We start from the raw sequence: 22,682 nt of genomic DNA, 5'->3' as shown, positions 1-22,682 counted from the left end.
CATCGGAGTCAGTGGGCATGGTAGGAGTCTTATGGTTTGAGGGTTTGGGGATAGACACAGGGGCTGGGGATAGAAGAAGACACACAGAGGCTGGAAGTCATTAGTAGAGACACAGGGGTCACGGGGCATTGGAAAACACAACTGGTCGGAGGCATGGGAGGTACACAAGGGTTAAGAGCATGGAGGGTACACAGGGGTCGGGGCATGGGAAGTGCACAGGTGTCGAGGGCCCCATGCCCTCGAGGGCATGGGGGTAGACAAGGTAAGGGCTATGGGAAGTACACAGGGGTCCAGGGCATGAGGATACATAGGGATCTGGGGAATGGGAAGTACACAGGAGTAGGGGCATTGGAAGTACATGGGGTTAGGGACATGGGAAATATACAGGGGTAGGGGGGCATAGGAAATACACAGGGTTATTGGGATGGGAAGTACACAGGAGTAGGGGCATTAAAAGTACACAGGGTACCCAAGGGTAGGGGGGCATGTTAAGTGCACAGTAGTCGGGGACATGGGAAGCACACAGGGATAGGGGGGCATGGGAAGTATACAGGGGTCAGGGCATGGGCAGTACATGGGAGTTGGGGGGCATGGGAAGAACACAGGGCATAGGCAGAGACAAGATCAAGGGTGAGACATGGAGAGGAGGGGTATGGGCATATTAAATGGACAGGGAGAGGCACAAGATGGTGGATGCACTGGAGGAATATTGACTGGGGATAGCAGAGGAAGTGAAATTGCTATGTTTCCAATATAACTAGTGGTGAGATACTCTGTGTGGGGTTCGCTGGGCAGAGAGAGGTCATCATTCATACATCGAGGAGGTACAATGTTTTATTTAAAGAAACAATTCGCGGAGAGAACTTAATAAAAAACAATGCTGTGACATAGACCAGCCATGACTCTTCCGGATATGGGATGTAAAATTTCATCTACATTTCGTGCATCTACTTTGCTAACAGATGGATTGACAGGGTTTACATCCATCTTTTTATATCTCCCAATAATCCCAAATTTCAGAGGGAGAAATTTACTGGTGTCCAACTTCTGTTGAGTTTAACACTGCACTGTGCATGTGTGGCCCTTAGTGGGGACAGTCAGGTCTATCGCCAACCCCTGTTAACCCCGTCCTGACTTCACACCTCGTTTTGTTGGGTGGGGTTTGAATTGGCTGACACAGATAAAGTGCTTCAGTCTCAGCTTGTGGTTAGTTTCAGTCAGAGGAGTCACACAGAACAGTGGGGACTTGTACACTAAGCACCTACCTAGCGTATACAGCATGTTCCTTCCTAGTGGCACTCACTTACACATATCTGGAACGGCTGGGGAAGCATAAATGCCTAAATTAAATCTAACCGAGTTAGAGCTCGTGATATTAGTAACTAGGAGAAAAGAGACAGACACCAAGCGCCTTAAACCATTTCTTAGGCAACACACATAGTTTACACTTGTACTTGAAGCGGCCGTTTAACATTTAAAGTTAACCTGCCATCTACAAATCACATGATAAAGTAACCTTCAGATAGGGATATATTTAGTCTTTACACTGTGCTGGCTAAATAAGAATAAAATATTTTTATTAAAAGATGTACCAATCTGCAGCATGCAAATTTGAGGAGGGTGATGGGGTCGGAGGTTCACTAGGATTTGTGGATGCCACCACGTAACTTGTGAATGCCACACTGCAGGGACCCAGGACCTTCAGGTGTGTGCCCTTTACTGCTAAGTACAAAGATGAGAGTAATTAAATAACTTCTTATCCATGCATTATCAAGCAATTTAGTAGATTTTATACACTTTAAAGTGACCGTGTTTGCTGTAGTGGGTACATGTGATTCCCTGTGTGGCTTCCCATCATGCACTAGTTTGTGTGGATGCCCCGCACTGCATTGTGGGAGCAGGTTGATTTGCATGCTGCCCTCACCGCAATGCTGGAAGCATGCCCCAGGTATCATATCAATGAATCTATATGTTGTTATTGTAGACGTTGCAATCCTCCCTCTGAATTAACGGACCTCTGAACATTCTCAGCACAGCTGCACATGTTTACTGTGGGACAAGAGATGCAGAAAGGATCCAGATGTTTGGTGTGTTTTTGAACCATCCAGTGCAGAGGCTGAATAAATGCAATGTAACCAGTGACACAGGTAGCTCACCTGATCGCGATCTTTAAAGACGTAGAGGTTTCCTCAGTAAACTGTGAGATGTGATTATTTGATAAACAGGTTGCCTAATGTACACCTAAATGGCTGGTAAATAATGTTAATATATTTGCCTAAACTTGCATTAGTCAATTTTCCCTTTCTTCACCATTAACGCCCTGTTTCGAGGTCCCACACATTCTAGGGAAGGTAGCGTTCAATGCTAATGCTGCACATTATAAAATCTCTGCGCACAGTTTGCCATAAAGAGGTTTCTTGTTTCCCACTTAGAGATCGATTTTGAACTTTTAATTCATTTAGAAAACCCCGAATGCGTGCAGAGGGGGTGTTAACACTTTGAATAGTAGGGAGTCTGTGCCACACATAAAGGAGCAATGTGGCATTCACGCCTTTGACCCTATAGAGTTAATATTAAAAGCACCATGCAGTTTATTTAAAAAGATATGTCATTGCAGATCACTCCCCAAAATTGGCTCCCAAAAGTGTTCTTTAATCCCATGACAAAGACTCCAGTGAACTGACGCAGCATCCATTCTGCCCTCCCACCCCCTACCTGTGCGGCTATAGTTTCAGAGTCAGTCGGTTCCCAGACAAAGCGTCCAGCCCGCCCCAGAACATTTCATTATTTTTGGAAAGGGGACGTCCCTTTTTCCTATTACAGCCTTGTGGGAAATACAATAGCCCAGACATTGGGTGGCCCTCATATTTCCTCTGTGGGTTATTCTATCTTGGCAATTAACTGTGTCACTGCTGAACGTGCTGATAGTTAAAGCCACAATATATATTTAGTTAACGTGCTGAGTTCCAGGAGTTGAGAAACCAGACTTTCTATATCAAAGAATACACTTTAAAATAGAAATAAAAAAATGAATGAGCGTATTAAAGCAAATGATATATCCGGAGCAGTGAAGCACAGCTATTTGTTGCATTTATTAAATCTTAGCTTTGATAATCGCATTTAAATGCTCAATCTTGAGAAGACTGTTTGAATTACACTGCATTTTGAAACCTGACTGGCATGATTTGTATATCTAATCAGAATTTGGCTAACAGATTTCAGTTTAATCATTAAACGGGGAATTTTGGAGAATTGATAAGGGATTGAGCATTGACGTTAAGATTTGAATACAGTCCTTGATATCAGAGACCATTTAAACTTTGACCAATAATGTTGCAGTTAGCGGTTTATTCATTAAACACAGGATTGTAGTGAAGTGAAAACTGAATTGAAAAACTGGATACAAAAATAACTGTTTTAGAAAAACTCCCCAAATGAGCAACAGACAGCTTAACTAGTTCAGGCTAAATATTGCAATTCACTTTTCTGTCTATCTTACAGCATTATTTATGAAAATGTAAATTGTTGGGAATTTGGCAGAGAATAGAGGGACAGGCTATGTACCACAATCATTTCATCTCAAGGGGTAACTCCAAGCACCATGACCACTTCAGCAATTTGAAGTGGTTATAGTACCTGGTGTTTGTGTGTGCATGGCTTCACTATGAAATCTGCGCATACGGAGATTAACCCCTTGGCTGATAGGGGTGTAACTCCGCCTCCGGTAGCATCATCAGGCATCATTAACCAGCCCAGAACAAGTCCAAAATGGCGCCAGAAGCCAGAACGTACATCACGCTGGTGCCAGACCGCCAATGATGACACGCCAGTGCCAGACCGCCAATGACACGCCGGTGCCAGACCGCCAATGATGACACGCCGGTGCCAGACCGCCAATGATGACACGCCTGTGCCATACCGCCAATGATGACACGCCGGTGCCAGACCGCCAATGATGACACGCCGGTGCCAGACCGCCAATGATGACACGCCGGTGCCAGACCGCCAATGATGACACGCCGGTGCCAGACCGCCAATGATGACACGCCGGTGCCAGACCGCCAATGATGACACGCCGGTGCCAGACCGCCAATGATGACACGCCGGTGCCAGACCGCCAATGATGACACGCCGGTGCCAGACCGCCAATGATGACACGCCGGTGCCAGACCGCCAATGATGACACGCCGGTGCCAGACCGCCAATGATGACACGCCGGTGCCAGACCGCCAATGATGACACGCCGGTGCCGGACCGCCAATGATGACACGCCGGTGCCGGACCGCCAATGATGACACGCCGGTGCCAGACCGCCAATGATGACACGCCGGTGCCAGACCGCCAATGATGACACGCCGGTGCCAGACCGCCAATGATGACACGCCGGTGCCAGACCGCCAATGATGACACGCCGGTGCCAGACCGCCAATGATGTCACCCATCCTGCCCTCAGCCTGCACTCCCTGATCTTCCTTTTTTTAAAGTTAGGTGGGCAGACCGGTTAGGAAGATTTTCTAAAAACATAGTTTTTTGGTTTGAGTAACCTTTTAATGAAATTATTTTGGGGTATGGATGGAACCCCGAAGCCGTTTTAGAGAGTTTTCATACATACCAGCGATTATTAGACAGACAGCCAGTTATTCAATCGGTTTTCCATCCATGGGGTTCCAGAAACCTTTGCTTTTCACCCCGTTTATGAAGTATCATTTATTCTCGTGAAACTGAATTTGTGAAAGCTGTTACCTTTCACCTGCTACAGTGGGTGCAGTGGGCAAAAAAACTATTTCACAGCTGGCCTTCTCTCCCATATTCTACCGGGAGTTTTCAGGATTTTTCTTTTTAAATGATATAGTTGTTTCTATTTTGCATTAATAACTTCAACTATATGTTTAACCATCTTTTCTGTTGAAATGATTTTTCAGGACCTCCATCTACTTTTTGTTTTTAAAAGACCAAACTGAACATTTCTTGTAACTTTATAAGGTACTCTATAAGTCAGCAAGGTGTTTTATTTTGCAAACTAATTACCACAGGCTGAATACATTATTTTACCCCATGGAGCTCTGTGATACATTCATACACACTGTACATTACTGTGAGTTTTATTGCTGTGGAGCTCTGTGATACATTCATACACACTGTACATTACTGTGAGTTGTATTGCTGTGGAGCTCTGTGATACATTCATACACACTGTACATTACTGTGAGTTTTATTGCTGTGGAGCTCAGTGATACAGTAATACACACTGTACATTGCTGTGGAGCTCTGATACATTCATACACACTGTACATTACTGTGAGTTTTATTGCTGTGGAGCTCAGTGATACAGTAATACACACTGTACATTACTGTGAGTTTTATTGCTGTGAAGTTCTGTGATACCCTCATATACACTGCACATTACTGTGAATTTAATTGCTGTGGAGCTCTGTGATACCCTCATATACACTGCACATTACTGTGAGTTTTATTGCTGTGGAGCTCTGTGATACATTAATACACACTGCACATTACTGTGAGTTTTATTGCTGTGGAGCTCTGTGATACATTCATACACACTGTACATTACTGTGAATTTAATTGCTGTGGAGCTCTGTGATACCCTCATATACACTGCACATTACTGTGAGTTTTATTGCTGTGGAGCTCTGTGATACATTAATACACACTGCACATTACTGTGAGTTTTATTGCTGTGGAGCTCTGTGATACATTCATACACACTGTACATTACTGTGAGTTTTATTGCTGTGGAGCTCTGTGATACATTCATACACACTGTACATTACTGTGAGTTTTATTGCTGTGGAGTTCTGTGATACCCTCATATACACTGCACATTACTGTGAATTTAATTGCTGTGGAGCTCTGTGATACCCTCATATACACTGCACATTACTGTGAGTTTTATTGCTGTGGAGCTCTGTGATACATTAATACACACTGTACATTACTGTGAGTTTTATTGCTGTGGAGCTCTGTGATACATTAATACACACTGTACATTACTGTGAGTTTTATTGCTGTGGAGCTCTGTGATACATTGATACACACTGCACTGTGAGTTTAATTGCTGTGGAGCTCTGTGATACCCTCATATACACTGCACATTACTGTGAGTTTTATTGCTGTGGAGCTCTGTGATACATTAATACACACTGCACATTACTGTGAATTTAATTGCTGTGGAGCTCTGTGATACCCTCATATGCACTGCACATTACTGTGAGTTTTATTGCTGTGGAGCTCTGTGATACATTAATACACACTGCACATTACTGTGAATTTAATTGCTGTGGAGCTCTGTGATACATTCATACACACTGTACATTACTGTGAATTTAATTGCTGTGGAGCTCTGTGATACCCTCATATACACTGCACATTACTGTGAGTTTTATTGCTGTGGAGCTCTGTGATACATTAATACACACTGCACATTACTGTGAGTTTTATTGCTGTGGAGCTCTGTGATACATTCATACACACTGTACATTACTGTGAGTTTTATTGCTGTGGAGCTCTGTGATACATTCATACACACTGTACATTACTGTGAGTTTTATTGCTGTGGAGTTCTGTGATACCCTCATATACACTGCACATTACTGTGAATTTAATTGCTGTGGAGCTCTGTGATACCCTCATATACACTGCACATTACTGTGAGTTTTATTGCTGTGGAGCTCTGTGATACATTAATACACACTGTACATTACTGTGAGTTTTATTGCTGTGGAGCTCTGTGATACATTAATACACACTGTACATTACTGTGAGTTTTATTGCTGTGGAGCTCTGTGATACATTGATACACACTGCACTGTGAGTTTAATTGCTGTGGAGCTCTGTGATACCCTCATATACACTGCACATTACTGTGAGTTTTATTGCTGTGGAGCTCTGTGATACATTAATACACACTGCACATTACTGTGAATTTAATTGCTGTGGAGCTCTGTGATACCCTCATATGCACTGCACATTACTGTGAGTTTTATTGCTGTGGAGCTCTGTGATACATTAATACACACTGCACATTACTGTGAATTTAATTGCTGTGGAGCTCTGTGATACCCTCATATACACTGCACATTACTGTGAGTTTTATTGCTGTGAAGTTCTGTGATACCCTCATATACACTGCACATTACTGTGAATTTAATTGCTGTGGAGCTCTGTGATACCCTCATATACACTGCACATTACTGTGAGTTTTATTGCTGTGGAGCTCTGTGATACATTAATACACACTGCACATTACTGTGAGTTTTATTGCTGTGGAGCTCTGTGATACATTCATACACACTGTACATTACTGTGAATTTAATTGCTGTGGAGCTCTGTGATACCCTCATATACACTGCACATTACTGTGAGTTTTATTGCTGTGGAGCTCTGTGATACATTAATACACACTGCACATTACTGTGAGTTTTATTGCTGTGGAGCTCTGTGATACATTCATACACACTGTACATTACTGTGAGTTTTATTGCTGCGGAGCTCTGTGATACATTCATACACACTGTACATTACTGTGAATTTTATTGCTGTGGAGTTCTGTGATACCCTCATATACACTGCACATTACTGTGAATTTAATTGCTGTGGAGCTCTGTGATACCCTCATATACACTGCACATTACTGTGAGTTTTATTGCTGTGGAGCTCTGTGATACATTAATACACACTGTACATTACTGTGAGTTTTATTGCTGTGGAGCTCTGTGATACATTAATACACACTGTACATTACTGTGAGTTTTATTGCTGTGGAGCTCTGTGATACATTGATACACACTGCACTGTGAGTTTAATTGCTGTGGAGCTCTGTGATACCCTCATATACACTGCACATTACTGTGAGTTTTATTGCTGTGGAGCTCTGTGATACATTAATACACACTGCACATTACTGTGAATTTAATTGCTGTGGAGCTCTGTGATACCCTCATATGCACTGCACATTACTGTGAGTTTTATTGCTGTGGAGCTCTGTGATACATTAATACACACTGCACATTACTGTGAATTTAATTGCTGTGGAGCTCTGTGATACCCTCATATACACTGCACATTACTGTGAGTTTTATTGCTGTGGAGCTCTGTGATACATTAATACACACTGCACATTACTGTGAATTTAATTGCTGTGGAGCTCTGTGATACCCTCATATACACTGCACATTACTGTGAGTTTTATTGCTGTGGAGCTCTGTGATACATTCATACACACAAAACGTTCTGGCCTCCTAGGAAGGAACATTGAGTTTTAGATCCCAAGATGTTGCTGCATTATCCTCCATTACATTAAGCATGAGGTTTTCCTACACAGAACGTATTCCTACTTTAAATCCAAGTTAGAATGTGATTATCCTGATTTTGTCAGTCAGCCTAACTGTTGGACAACAGAAAGGTCAACCAAAATTATTTATTTTATAAATGTTGAAGTAACTGCTGCCATGTGAAATAGCCTTCCAGCGGGAGCAGTAACAGCGATATAGAAAGGGTAGTAGATACCTAGAATAGCCTTCCAGTGGGAGCAGTAACAGTGATATAGAAAGGGTAGTAGATACCTTGAATAGCCTTCCAGTGGGAGCAGTAACAGTGATATAGAAAGGGTAGTAGATACCTGGAATAGCCTTCCAGTGGGACCAGTAACAGTGATATAGAAAGGGTAGTAGATACCTTGAATAGCCTTCCAGTGGGAGCAGTAACAGTGATATAGAAAGGGTAGTAGATACCTAGAATAGCCTTCCAGTGGGAGCAGTAACAGTGATATAGAAAGGGTAGTAGATACCTTGAATAGCCTTCCAGTGGGAGCAGTAACAGTGATATAGAAAGGGTAGTAGATACATGGAATATCCTTCCAGTGGGAGCTGTAAAGGCTAACAGTGATATAGAAAGGGTAGTAGATATCTGGAATAGCCTTCTAGTGGGAGCAGTAACAGTGATATAGAAAGGGTAGTAGATACCAGGAATAGCCTTCCAGTTGGAGCAGTAACACTTATATAGAAAGGGTAGTAGAAACCTGGAATAGCCTTCCAGTGGGAGCAGTAACAGTGATATAGAAAGGGTAGTAGATACCAGGAATAGCCTTCCAGTTGGAGCAGTAACACTTATATAGAAAGGGTAGTAGAAACCTGGAATAGCCTACCAGTTGGAGCAGTAACATTTATATAGAAAGGGTAGTAGAAACCTGGAATAGCCTTCCAGTGGGAGCAGTAACAGTGATATAGAAAGGGTAGTAGATACCTGGAATAGCCTTCCAGTTGGAGCAGTAACACTTATATAGAAAGGGTAGTAGAAACCTGGAATAGCCTACCAGTTGGAGCAGTAACATTTATATAGAAAGGGTAGTAGAAACCTGGAATAGCCTTCCAGTGGGAGCAGTAACAGTGATATAGAAAGGGTAGTAGATACCAGGAATAGCCTTCCAGTTGGAGCAGTAACACTTATATAGAAAGGGTAGTAGAAACCTGGAATAGCCTACCAGTTGGAGCAGTAACATTTATATAGAAAGGGTAGTAGAAACCTGGAATAGCCTTCCAGTGGGAGCAGTAACAGTGATATAGAAAGGGTAGTATAATAGAGAGAACATGGATAGGGGAGGCAACCCGTAGTGTGTCTCTATCAATCTATGAGCAGAATTCTCCTGTCTTTCTAACTGATGAGTCTCTTCTAATGGTCCAAACAGTCAGAATTCCCAGACTGTCTCTATAGCAACTACAGGGGGCTACAGACTAATATATAACACAGGTCCGCTCAGTATCCTGAGAATCCCAGTGGGAACTGCCGGCCCCTCTGTGACTACACCGCATGGCCCTCGCTCACCGACTTTCTACTAATTATAAATCTATAAATCTAATTTGGTCACTGACCTTCACTTACCTCCAGAGTAATTCTGTGCTTGTCCCCCTACATGTCATTAAAATCCCTTAAAGTACTGTTCAATACCATCTCTGCTGGAAGATGACTCCATGTCACTGACACTTTTTCTGCTGTGGCATAAGGGACAGAGATGAATGAATTGATAAATAAGCCGTTTTACACATATTTGGATTGATCTGCATTGTCTATGCTTTTAACGCACCCCTTCCTAAAAAGGTGTGACGTTACCGAACAGTAACGTCCTCTACATAACAAATATATTTTCAGAATATGAATTTCTTACACCCGTAGTTGGAATAGAATCTCTGTATTGAGAACTTGCAGAGAATGTGCTACGTTGTTTATCAGCCTGGTTCAATGATTACCTCTTACAGCAGTGAAAGTATTAATCAGTCAATGGAATAGGTATCATAGTATTTATGTCAACTAGCATCTTCTGGTGCTGTCCCTGATTTAACATCAAATCATTGGTATAAATTGGCACTTTTACTGGGGAACAGTGCCAATCCAGTGCCAATCCAGGATACCAGTGTATCCTGGTTTTGTGCTGCCCTAGGCAGGACAAAACTCAGGCGCCCCCCTCCCGCCCACGCCACCCCATCCAACCCTTCCCCCCGCCCGCACCACCCCCACCCTTCCCCCGCCCCGCACCACCCCCACCCTTCCCCCGCCCCGCCTTCTAAATACACACACACACATTCACTTACAGATACGCATACACTAGCTAACAAAAACACACACTCGCTAACAGAAACACACACTCACACTCACTAACAGACACACACTCACTAGCAGATACACACACACTCACACTAACAGACACACACGCACTAACAGACACGCACTAACAGACATACACACTAACACATACACACACACACACTAACAGACATACACAGACACACTAACAGACATACACAGACACACTGACATTCACACACACACACACACACACACTAACAGACATACACACACACACACTAACAGACATACACACACAGACACACTAACAGACATACACACACAGACACACTAACAGACATACACAGACACACTAACAGACATTCACACACACACACACACACACTGACATACACAGACACACTAACAGACATTCAATATGACGTCATATTCCGGCTCCCAGCCTCACTCTGCGGCGCGCGAGGGAGCTGAGCAGACAGCTCAGAGGATGTGCTCCCTCGCCGGCCGCCCGCCAGCACTGCCCAGCAGACCGCCCGCACGGCATGTCAGTTAGCCGCAAGGCATTTGCCCTGGGCATTTGGGGGCGGCTTTTTTTGCCGCCCCCTGGAAAATGCCGCCCAAGGCAAATGCCTTGTTTGCCTCGCGGCTAATACGCCCCTGCTGGGGAACCCCCTCTATCTGCATTGATCGCACATAATTCACACTTCCACAATGTCAGTTTCATCCAAACTAGAAGACATGATTGACAGCTCTGGGCTATCCTGTCCCTCCCCCTGCACTCTCACCCAATCACTGCCATCCAGACCGGACAAAGATGTCATTGATTATGCATTGACAATAAGGTGAGGAGTTCCCAGAAAGCAGACAAATGTCCCCATTTAAATCAAGATGTTTGTAAATGGTTTCCTCTATTAATAGAGGGGACTGTGCCAGGAGACTGTAATGAAGTTACTTCTCACACAGTAACCTGCAATATCCAGCTTTTAAGGACACTCCAAGCACCATAACCAATTCAGCACACTGTAGTACTCTTTGCCCCCCGCCCCATGTTTGTAGTAAGCCTGGACTCCCCATACACCATCACTGGATGCCGGGTGTTTTCAGTGGTGCTGGTCTGCACTGCAGCCATCTTGAGCTCTTGTCTGTTTTGGAGCAATTTAGCCTTCAGTCTTACCTTTTGAGTGTGAAATGCCCGACCCTTTAGATTCTGGTCAGACGAATGGCTCAACCAGTCCAGGATGTCACACTTTTTTGGCCCTTTGCTCTTAAGTTACTTTAGCAACATTTTTGGAGTCACTTTCCAAATAGAGGAGACGCACCTTTCAGATCCAGGCACTGGTTTAAATCTGAGACCCTTTGAAAATCCATCCTGCTGTGATATAAATCACTCAAATAAAGGGGGTTATATCTAACATTGCTCATTGGATAAAGCACGTATTCTACATGGAGTAAGATCTGTTCCCGTTCAGTGACCCCTGATAAACCCAAAGTAACAGGAACGATGCAGCCAAGTATGTCGACGTCTAATCTTGTGGTACTTTAAAAGTGTTGCGTGAAATAACCACAGGTTCCTTGAGAACATCTCATTTTTGCTATTTCTACAGGGCAACACAGTGAATTCTGTGGATATTACCCATTACAAACCCTCCCTTCCTTAGGAAATCCCTCATTCTGTGTCTGTCTATGTTTAAATCTGAGTTTAGCCTTAAATCACCACTGACTGTGCAATGCACATCTGGCAGAGGGAACCAGACCCTTCCATAAAATAGTGAGGAAATATATATTCAGCCTTTTACATCATCTGCATGACAATTCATTTTAAAAAATGCGTTATAAAAGGGAATCTAAAGTCTTGAAAGTAACAATCATTATTTTGGGACTATAGCTTCCTTTCGGTCAACCCACACCCCCCTTCCCCCCCTTTATGTCTACCTTTTTTATGTTTATACATTTAAATTTTGTGACGGACCGCCTGGCAATCGTTTCTCCTAGTACTCACCATCAGCACCGTAGTCCCCACGTCCAGCGTTACAGCTTGGCTGGGAACTTTCCATCCTCCACCCACTCTGGACCCAAGACCCAGATCAGTTCAGGGGTTCAGGAATTTTCTGGAAGTCATTTATTTGACCGACCGCACGCATGGTCCCATGCCCAAAATTGTTCCAGAGAATCTGGACTTGCGGTCGGTCTAGTTCAGTAATTTAAAAACATATAAACTGCCAAACAGAGTCAATGTTCTTACCCTGGAGCTTGTTCCCCTCATCCAGCGGTATTCGGAGTTTCTGTGTCCGATTTTAGTCCATGAGATTCATGCCCAAACACCGCTGCCTGTGTCCATGCGAACAAGATGGCCGCCACCTCGTGGTAGTCCATAGGAATTGTGGCCACCCAGACAAACAATTAAAACACTGCGATGAGAAAAGTTCCAAGTTTTTAATAGGTGTTAACACTCTCCTGGGTGGTCCCTGATTCGTGCGGTTGTTCGGTAGTCGAACGGACAATGTTAAAATAGAAGGGGAATGCAAACTACCGAACAGAATATCCAAGAAGGCACGAACAAGGTCTTTTATGAGCCTTTGTGCATGGCCCATAGTCCTGAGGCAGCAGGCTAGCAAACAGGCCCCTCCAAGAACACATAGAGAAGTTACTTTCACCACAAGTTTAAAAAGTTTACTCACCACGTTTCCAGTGCCTGGACTCATAGTCAACATCACTGAGGATATCTTTCTCATTTGCTTCTTGTAGAGAAACTGTGGATTGGAAGTACACATGCTCAGCATTTGATTCCCAGGCCAAGTTTTACTCGGTCTGGAGGAAGAAGCACTTGTAGTGGCTGTCAGGATAATGGCCACTAGATGTGCATTTAAAACAATACAAAATATAAATACAGGTTGCACCAAATAAAAAGTCCACTCAGATATCAAATGCTTGGAATATTATTTGCTGGTAACCATCACCATCCAGACTTCAGGTAATTGGAGATATATGTAATAAATCAGAAAAAAAACCAAAGATGGTGCGCCTTATCTAGTGTTAGGTGCAGGACACACAAGAAGAAAATATATGGTATAGCACTCACATTTGATAGAGCTTTAAAACCAACTCTGAGTAAACCAGCATACAGCGGTATAATCCCCACTGATGTATATGTCGCTCCACAAGTCCATTTCTCAGTACATAGATGAATATGTAAAAAATATAAAGGCAAACAATAGTGCTCACTGTAAAATGTACAGTTATTAGTTAAATAATAAGAATAATCTACTCACATTTAGCAGAGCAGTAGATGCCGCTCAGGTATTAGCACTTGGGTGGTACAACCCAGGGATATAATGTTGAGTAGATCCTCCAAGGAATAATCCTTTCATGGTATTAGTGACAGGTAAGTACTTTGACAAATTTAGCGTGCTAGAAACAATAGTAAATTTAAAATAAAAAAAACGAACTTAAAAGCATAAAAAAGTGTAATAAATAGTCAGAAACATAAAGTAAGTGAATGGCAAATATACTTTCATGCTTAAAACAAGTTATTAAAACAACACAACACGTTTAGCCAACTGGGGGGCTTTTTTAAGAGGTGGGTTTAACCCTACAATATGAACATTGCATTTTCTACTAAACTACAATGTTTTACCTTGCAGGGTTAAAATGCCAGGACCACTTTGAGATGAAGTGATCTGGATGACTATAGTGTTTCTTTAAACCCATCTTCATCTGCTGTACATGTTTACATGGGTTGGTGTGATGGCCATTGAGTGGAAATTTTTGGTCCTATTTCAGCTCCATCTCTTGACTCTGATGTCCATAGCCGCTCGGATTTATAAGCACCCAAGCCTCCGGAACTCAGTCAGTCTGGTGGTGGTCAAAGTTCTTGTGGTCGAAGAGGAGGATCTTGGCCCTGACATCTCAGATAATGGCGGTCTTACACTACGAAACTTTTGTAATTGGCAGCAGAGTTTTAACCCACCAAATGATCGTCATTCTGAACACTATGACACTGCTATCCTGCTTACCCGACAGGTACATGAGGCACTGTCAAACCTCCCAGTGTTTGTCTTTCTTGTGCAGAAGTCATGTAGAGCTATTCTTCGTAGCTCGGTATTACTATTAGACTTGTGCAAAGTTTGTGTAAGCAGGTGTCTGAATATAATTTCCTGGTGACTGTCGAAAAAATCGATTTAAAATCGTTTTACCTGTGATTTTACCTGTACAGGTAAGAATGAGAATTGGTTCATTCTGGTATCAATTAGCAAGCATTTGATTTGGACGAATAAGTTTAAAATCTATGATGTAAACAAGCAAAATAAATAAATCTTGAAAAGTATTACAAGAGATGTTTACAGGTGATACTCGAAAAATTAAAATATCGTGCAAAAGTTCATTTATTTCAGTAATGCAACATAAAAGGGGATGAGAAAGACGCATTACAGGCTAAGCAAGATAGTTCAAGCCGTGAATTGTCATAAGTGCGATGATTATGGCTCACAGCTCATGAAAACCCCAAATCAACAATCTCAGTAAATTAGAATATTACATGCAATCATTAAAACAAGGAGTGTACATAGAACAATATCGGACCTCTCAAAAGTCTAAGCATGCATACGGACTCAGTACTTGGTTTGGGCCCCTTTTGCAGCAATTACTGCCTCAATGTGGCGTGGCATGGAAGCTATCATTTCTATTATTATTTTATATTTATATAGCGCCAACAGATTCCGTAGCACTTTACAATATTATTAATATTATTAGAGGGGGGATTTGACTATAAATAGGACAATTACAAGAAAACTTGTAAGAAACGAAGGGTTGAAGAGGGCCCTGCTCAAACAAGCTTACAGTCTATAGCTATCAGCCTGTGGCACTGCTGGGGTGTTATGGAAGACCAGGATGCTTCAATAGCGGCCTTCAGCTCTTCTGCATTGTTTGGTCTCATGTCTCTTATCTTTCTCTTGGCAATGCCCCATAGATTCTCTATGAGGTTCAGGTCAGGCGAGTTTGCTGGCCAATCAAACACAGTAATCCCACGGCTATTGAACCAGGCTTTGGTGCTTTTGGCAGTGTGGGCAGGTGCCAAATCCTGCTAGAAAATGAAGTCAGCATCCCCATAAAGCTTGTCTGCGGAAGGAAGCATGAAATGCTCCAAAATCTCCTGGTAGACGGCTGCATTGACCCTGGACTTAATGAAGCACAGTGGACCAACACCAGCAGATGGCATGGCTCCCCAAATCAACACAGACTGTGGAAACTTCACACTGGACTGGAGCATCTTGCAGTGTGTGCCTCTCCATTCTTCCTCCAGACTCTGGGTCCTTGGTTTGTTTTTCTTTAGCCCAGGTAAGACGCTTCTGACGTTGTTTGTTGTTCAAGAGCGTCTTGACAAGAGGAATATGACATCTGAAGCCCATGTCCAGGATCCATCTGTGTGTGGTGGCTCTTGATGCACTGACTCCAGCCTCAGTCCACTCCTTGTGAAAGTCCCCAACACATTTGAATGGCCTTTTCCTGACAATCCTCTCCAGGCTGCGGTCATCCCTGCTGCTTGTGCACCTTTTTTTTCTACACTTTTCCCTTCCACAACTTTCTATTAATGTGCGTTGATACAGCACTTTGGGAACATCAAACTTGCTTTGCAATTACCTTTTGAGGCTTTCCCTCCTTATGGAGGGTGTCAATTATGGTTTTCTACACAACTGCAAGCAGGGACGTTTTAGCCGCGAGGCAAAAAACGCCGCCCCCAAATGCCCAGGGCAAATGCCTTGTTAGTCTTGCGGCTAACTGACATGCCGGCCGGGCGTGCAGGCTGCTGTGCGCTGGCGGGTAGGCGGCTGGCGAGGGAGCTCTTCCTCTGAGCTCTCTGCTCCGCTCCCTCGCTCGCCGCCCGCAAAGTGAGGCTGGGAGCCGGGGCAGCACAAAACTAGGATACACCACTGACTGCAAGTCAGCAGTCTTCCCCATGAATGTGATTCCTACTGAACCAGACTGAGAGATCATTTAAAGGCCCAGAAGCTGATTAGAGTGGGACACTGTGAGCCTAGAATACCTTTTCACAATATTCTAATTTACTGAGATTGTGGATTTGGGGTTTTCATGAGCTGTAAGCCATAATCATTGCACTTATGACAAATCACAGCTTGAACTATCTTGCTTTGCATGTAATGCGTCTATCCCATATATTAGTTTCCCCTTTTACGTTGTGTTACTGAAATAAACAAACTTTTGCACGATATTCAAATTTTTCGAGTATCACCTGTATACACTGACAACATAATAATTAACAAATAAATCTCAGCTAAAGACTACAATACCATTATAAAATATTTAGAAAGTATTGCTTTGTGCATTAGGTAAATGAGAGAGAGAGAGGGAGAAACAATACAACATGCCGGGCAATCTATGGTTTTCAGAAGAAAATGACAAAGTATCAGTCTTAATTATGGGAAGAGCGGGAGAGAAAGATAGTTCAGGGGAACCGAGTGTGGCCAACATTTTTCTCCAGAGCAGCTATTGTAGCCTTAGTAATGCCAATAAAATTTAGTTCTCTACAATTTAAGCGAAGTTTCGAGAATTATTATTTTATTATTTATATAGCGCCATCAGATTCCGTAGCGCTGTACAATGGGTGGACTAACAGACATGTAATTGTAACCAGACAAATGGACGTACAGGAACCGAGAGGTGGAGGGCCCTGCTCAATGAGCTTACATCTTTTTTATTTCCTTTTGTGTTAGGATATCTGTGGGCACGAGAGCTGTGACACTCTGGGCGTAGCTGACATTGGGACGGTGTGCGACCCCAATAAAAGCTGCTCCGTGATTGAAGATGATGGACTCCAGGCTGCTTATACCCTCGCGCATGAGCTTGGTACGTTACAAGATACTCTCTTATATACCTGTGCCTCCCAGACAAAACAACGTGACAATAATGGCAAAGCATCATGGGAGGTGCAGTACAAAACATCTGCAGTGCCGAAGGTTGCCTATGCCTGTTATAGTATATAGTGCCAAGGAACTAAAAATAAAAAATGTCAAACAAATATTACTATAAATTTTGATTATTATAAATGCATAAAATTAACCTGATTATATGTTGCAGAGACAGTTTAGAGACACTTTGTAAACACTACTACAGTTACTAACGGACGTGAAACGATACATTGAAACAAACGTTCATTAATGATAAAAACAACTTGCAAATCTCAATCAGGGACCAGTTTGGGCATGCTAGTAAATTTATTTACGTAATAAGTATAGATGAAAAGCTATTGTTAAGAAATCATAAATGACTGATTTGATTTTTATAAGATTTAACATGCTTCAGGGAATTTTCTGTGAATTTAAGGAATTTGTACATTCGGTGAAGTTACGGATTCATTACCGGGGGCTGGCGGAGGTCTGATCTTTTTACTGCTTCACAAACATTACATTGTGTACTTTACATCAGACACAATATGAAATTAAAACCACTGGGAGTAAAGTCAGAAACTTAACAACTTAAAACAAATTATCAAACAGGAGGCATGTTTTCGTCAGTTGAATCAATTGAAATAATATGGGGTTTATTCGCTAGACATCAAACTGAAAGCAACTACATTGTTCATTTTAGATTAAATAGCCCAGCTGTGATTTGAAGATGTTTTTGGTTATTAATTTACTATTATTAGATGTGTACTGAATAAACTCTATATTGTTTTTGTTCTTTCTGTAAAAAATCTTTTTAAATTATCATTAAAGGAACACTCAAAGGACAAACCACTACAGCGTCCTGGGAGTGCCCTAGTACCTCCCTCATTACAAGGAGTTAAACCTCTTTTAATGTCCAAGAATGTCCGCTAGTTCTCCTGAGCTGAGACCTGGACTGACATCATGAGCGGATCTCTCTCACCCAATGAGATAAGTCCTGCACTGCCGGTACTCAGCTCAGACAGAGAGCTTCTACCTAGCCTGCAGGTTGCAGAGGAGGTAGGGGCGGCACCTGGCCCCCCCAGGTAAGAAGTCAAACCGTTCTAAAATTGGTGAACTGTAGTGGTTATGGTTCTTGGAGTGTTCCTTTAATAAAAGTTAGATAGATTGTTTTTAAAATACCTTAAAAAAGATAAATACATTTGAATAAGCAAACCATTGTGTCCTGTATAAAACAACTGTCTCAAGGCGTGTTTGCTTTTTATCCTTTTATAAACTGAGCGTTGGCGTGTTACGTACTTTGCTGTAAACTCATTGCGTTAGGAGTGCATTAGTCCAAGTGGTCTGCATTTAAACTCAGCAAGACTCCAACCACAACACGCAGATTTAATTTCCGAGTCCATAGTCAGCTGCTGGCTACAAGTAAACCTAAATTATTTACCCATGACCCAACCAAAGATCTCAGTTCTTATTAAAGGCATTTGGAGTTGTACCACATTAGCCAAAATGACTAAGCAAATAAAGTTTGAAATTTGATGATTATCTCGATTATCCTAAAAAAAACAAAACATTTTTGTCTAATTTAGCTCATGTCCTCAGCATTCCACATGACAACTCCAAGAATTGCGAGAGGTTTTTGGGAGGACTGGTTAAAAACTATCTGATGGCTCCCAAGTTTCTTCAGTTCAACAAATCTATGCCGTGGTCTCCGTGCACCGCCACGCACCTCACCGAATTCTTTGACAGTGGCCATGGTAAGAATTGTAGGCATTACTTTCACTCAGAGCTAGGCAAATTCACTCCATGTTTTAATAGAACAACAAGCATTGTGAAAGTGTATCCAGGCTATATCTGAGGAGACAATACCAGGTTGCATTCTGGGAATTATTCATAAAATCAGGAATTTGCGGAGAATTGAAATCAGTCCACTTTGTTCAAACTCTATTTAGAAGGAGACCCCTATTAGTTATATATGTTATCATTTCAGGAAATGATCTGTCCATTAAGAACCCTGGTTATTAATAGACAATAATTGCTTCTATGTCAATGTTGCTTCTCCAGACATGTTGCAACAAAATCACTGCAAGGAGAAAAATACCATAGCTGCGGTGTTAAAAAACCAACAATGGAATATATATGAATACATCCCACCTAACAAGAATGGGAATGATCAGTAGATTCACCCCTTCAGGGGCTATAGCGCAGCTCACTAAAAATCCCCTCCCCTCCCCCCCCCCCCCCCGTACCCCCTCCACACATACAGTTAGATATGTGTAAATTGGTAATTTCACAATCAGATTTCCGACTCCAAACTCCTAATCACACCCTTTGCCAGTAACTGTTAGATGAAGCCTTGCCTTCTACTGGGAGACGTCCTCCGATGAGGGCGAGTGCAGATGTGTTGACGCAGATGTTGTCTATGACAGCATAGGCGGTTGGTGATCTAAACGGTTTATTCCTGTGTTGTTCACCGCTCTGAGCTCAGACTGACATAACGTCTGGATTTCTAGCAAACCAGAGGAACAGCAGAGACATGATTGCTGCACATTACACAAAGGACACGGACTACTGGTGGATGTCTCGTCAAATCTTCATCCAACTCAATGGCAGGGTTATTTACAGGGGTGAGAATTGTGGAACAATTTTCAAAGTCTGATATGCTTAAAGGTCGGCTGCTCTGGCCTTAAAGGAACACTATAGTGTCAGGAATGCAAACATGTATTCCGGTCACAATAGGTGTGGAATCACCATTTAGGGTCCTGACCCCTCTTGCCCTCTCTCCTCACCCCCCCCCCCCCCCCCCCTGTGATATTCCTTAGTGGAAAGCTTTGGGAGGCTATTGAGCATGTGCAGAAAAACACAGCCCTGGCCAATCAACATCTGCTCATAGAGAACTCATCATTCAATTAATACATCTCGTTCAGCGTCTTCAGCACTGACCCAGGAAGTGCCTCTAATGGCCGTCTGAGTGACTGTCACTAAAGGTGTTAATAGACAGTAATGTTCTCTGAAAATGCAATATTTACATAACAATGCCTGCAGGTACATATTATACACACAAGAAACGTATGTTCTGGAACGACAGAGACATGATTTCTGCACATTATTTAAAATTGAGAATTCAAAGTGAATTTTTAATTTCAAAGGACACTATGGTCACTAGAACACTGAGCTGTAGTTGTTCAGGTGACTATAGTGTCCCTTTAAATTTAAAATACACTTTAAATTCTCAATATACAGCGAGCACCACTGAATGTGGCTCCGTGGCATTTTATATCAGGATGAGCAATTCTAACACATTAATTAACCCACGAATGCTACCATAGGCCAGAAACCAGAACCCGCTGAATTGAGCAGAGATTGCAAGTAAAACACAGATAATTGCAAATGATCAAAAAGCGGTTTGCAGAAAGGGTCAGCGAGTGCTTGTGTACGTATATATATATACACATATGTGTGCCCAGCATTTTTTAAGATGAAGGCATTTGCCAAGTCTTTGGTTATTAAGGGGTTAAATGCCATGGGTGGGTTATTATCTAACCCTTTTATTTTTTCCATGCGGGGACTAGTGTGTTAAATGAGTTTACCATTTACGTTCCAGGGGTGGCAATGCGTTGCGCTGCAGAGTAACGAGTTACCCGCCCCGTTGGCATTAGGGTGATTAACTCAGAGTGCCAGCACAGGGAGCCTGCAGTGCTTTGCCAGACCTCATGGTGTTCAAAGCATTGACACATCCACATAACACCATTTTTCTTCCTTATCACAGAGAATCAAACGGCCCTGGAGCCTTTTTTAAATTAGAAGGAAAAACTGTTACGCAAGAAATTTTTTTTTTTTTTTTTTTTTAAACTGAGTTTGATGTCTTGTTCAACTTTCTCAATAAAGAGTGCTCACATTATTAAAATGCATTTACTTGTCCTGCACGGCTGCACCTGAAAACCGGTTCTTTTACAAGCTGCTGAATATCTGTTTTGTGGCTTTGCTGTGGGGTCATTCCACCATTTATTGTATATAATGTTTGGCAACTTGTTATACATTATACCACGTTACTAGAAATGTTACCGATATTTAAACATTCAGCTGATTTTATTTTTTTGTACGTTACATACATTTGTGTCAATACATCATAGGATCACTTTAATTTTTTTTGAGTTGTTACTGTACCTTTAAAAACAGTGATCCTTAACAAATGTTGCAAACTGGTTCTACAGATAGTATAATGCACATGGAGATTACCCTCTCCTATATAATATAAACTTCGTTGTTGGCCTTTATTCTAAAACTACACCTACCCCCTTGCCCATCAAGTAAATCTTTCTTCCCCATTTTTCCTTCCTCCTTCGTAACTGTTGCCTGTACTTATTCTCTGTCTGTTTTTAATCTTCTTTCTGTTGAAAGAGTAATAAAACCATTTTTCCTTAATGTGGCCCCTGCTGAAGATGCATTTTTTTTTCACTAGGCTTGAATTGAATTGTTGTTCAATCTGATGTTGCTTTCATATTTTATTTTTCTTTCTTAAAGCAGTAAAATGTATTTAAAAAAAAAAAAAATATATATATATATATATATATATATATATATATATATATAATTAACCCCTTAGTGACCAGACCGTTTTTCAGTTTTTTTACCGTTAAGAACCAGGGCTGTTATTTTTACATTTCTTCTGTGTTTGTGTTTAGCTGTAATTTCCCTCTTACTCATTTACTGTACCCACTCATATTATATACAGTATTTCTCGCCATTAAATGGTCTTTCTAAAGATACCATTATTTCCATCATATCATATAATTTACTTTAAAAAAATTATAAAATATGATGAAAATTTTTTCAAAAACACACTTTTTCTAACTTTGACCCTCAAAATCTGTTACGCATCTGCAACCGCCAAAAAACACCCGTGCTAAATAGTTTCTAAATTTTGTCCTGAGTTTAGAAATACCCAATGTTAACATGTGCTTAGCTTTTGCAAGTTATGGGGCTATAAGTACAAGTAGGACATTGCTGTTTCAAAATATATATTTTTAAAATGTATCAATAGTGACATTGTAACAGTGTTATCTGTCATAAATCTCTGAATCACACCTCACATATACATATTCTTTAAAGTAGACAACCCAGGGTATACAATATCGAGTATGTCCAGTCTTTTTTAGTAGCCACTTAGTCACAAACACTGGCCAA

General features: G+C 41.9%; 1 protein-coding gene across 1 annotated transcript in view; it reads left to right on the top strand.

Moving 5' to 3' along the window:
- The window catches only part of ADAMTS8 (ADAM metallopeptidase with thrombospondin type 1 motif 8), a 58,613-nt gene that overhangs the window by 15,213 nt on the left and 20,718 nt on the right, over nucleotides 1-22,682 (top strand). The window contains exons 2-4 of the mRNA XM_063436946.1: nucleotides 14,380-14,619; nucleotides 17,328-17,460; nucleotides 19,085-19,252. Coding sequence (XP_063293016.1) covers nucleotides 14,380-14,619; nucleotides 17,328-17,460; nucleotides 19,085-19,252 — 541 coding nt within the window. The remainder of the gene's footprint in view (nucleotides 1-14,379; nucleotides 14,620-17,327; nucleotides 17,461-19,084; nucleotides 19,253-22,682) is intronic.

Source organism: Pelobates fuscus, chromosome 11, assembly GCF_036172605.1.
Source record: "Pelobates fuscus isolate aPelFus1 chromosome 11, aPelFus1.pri, whole genome shotgun sequence".
NCBI lineage: Eukaryota > Metazoa > Chordata > Amphibia > Anura > Pelobatidae > Pelobates > Pelobates fuscus.
The sequence above is the reverse complement of the archived record's forward strand: the minus strand, read 5'-3'. Positions and strand labels throughout refer to the sequence as shown.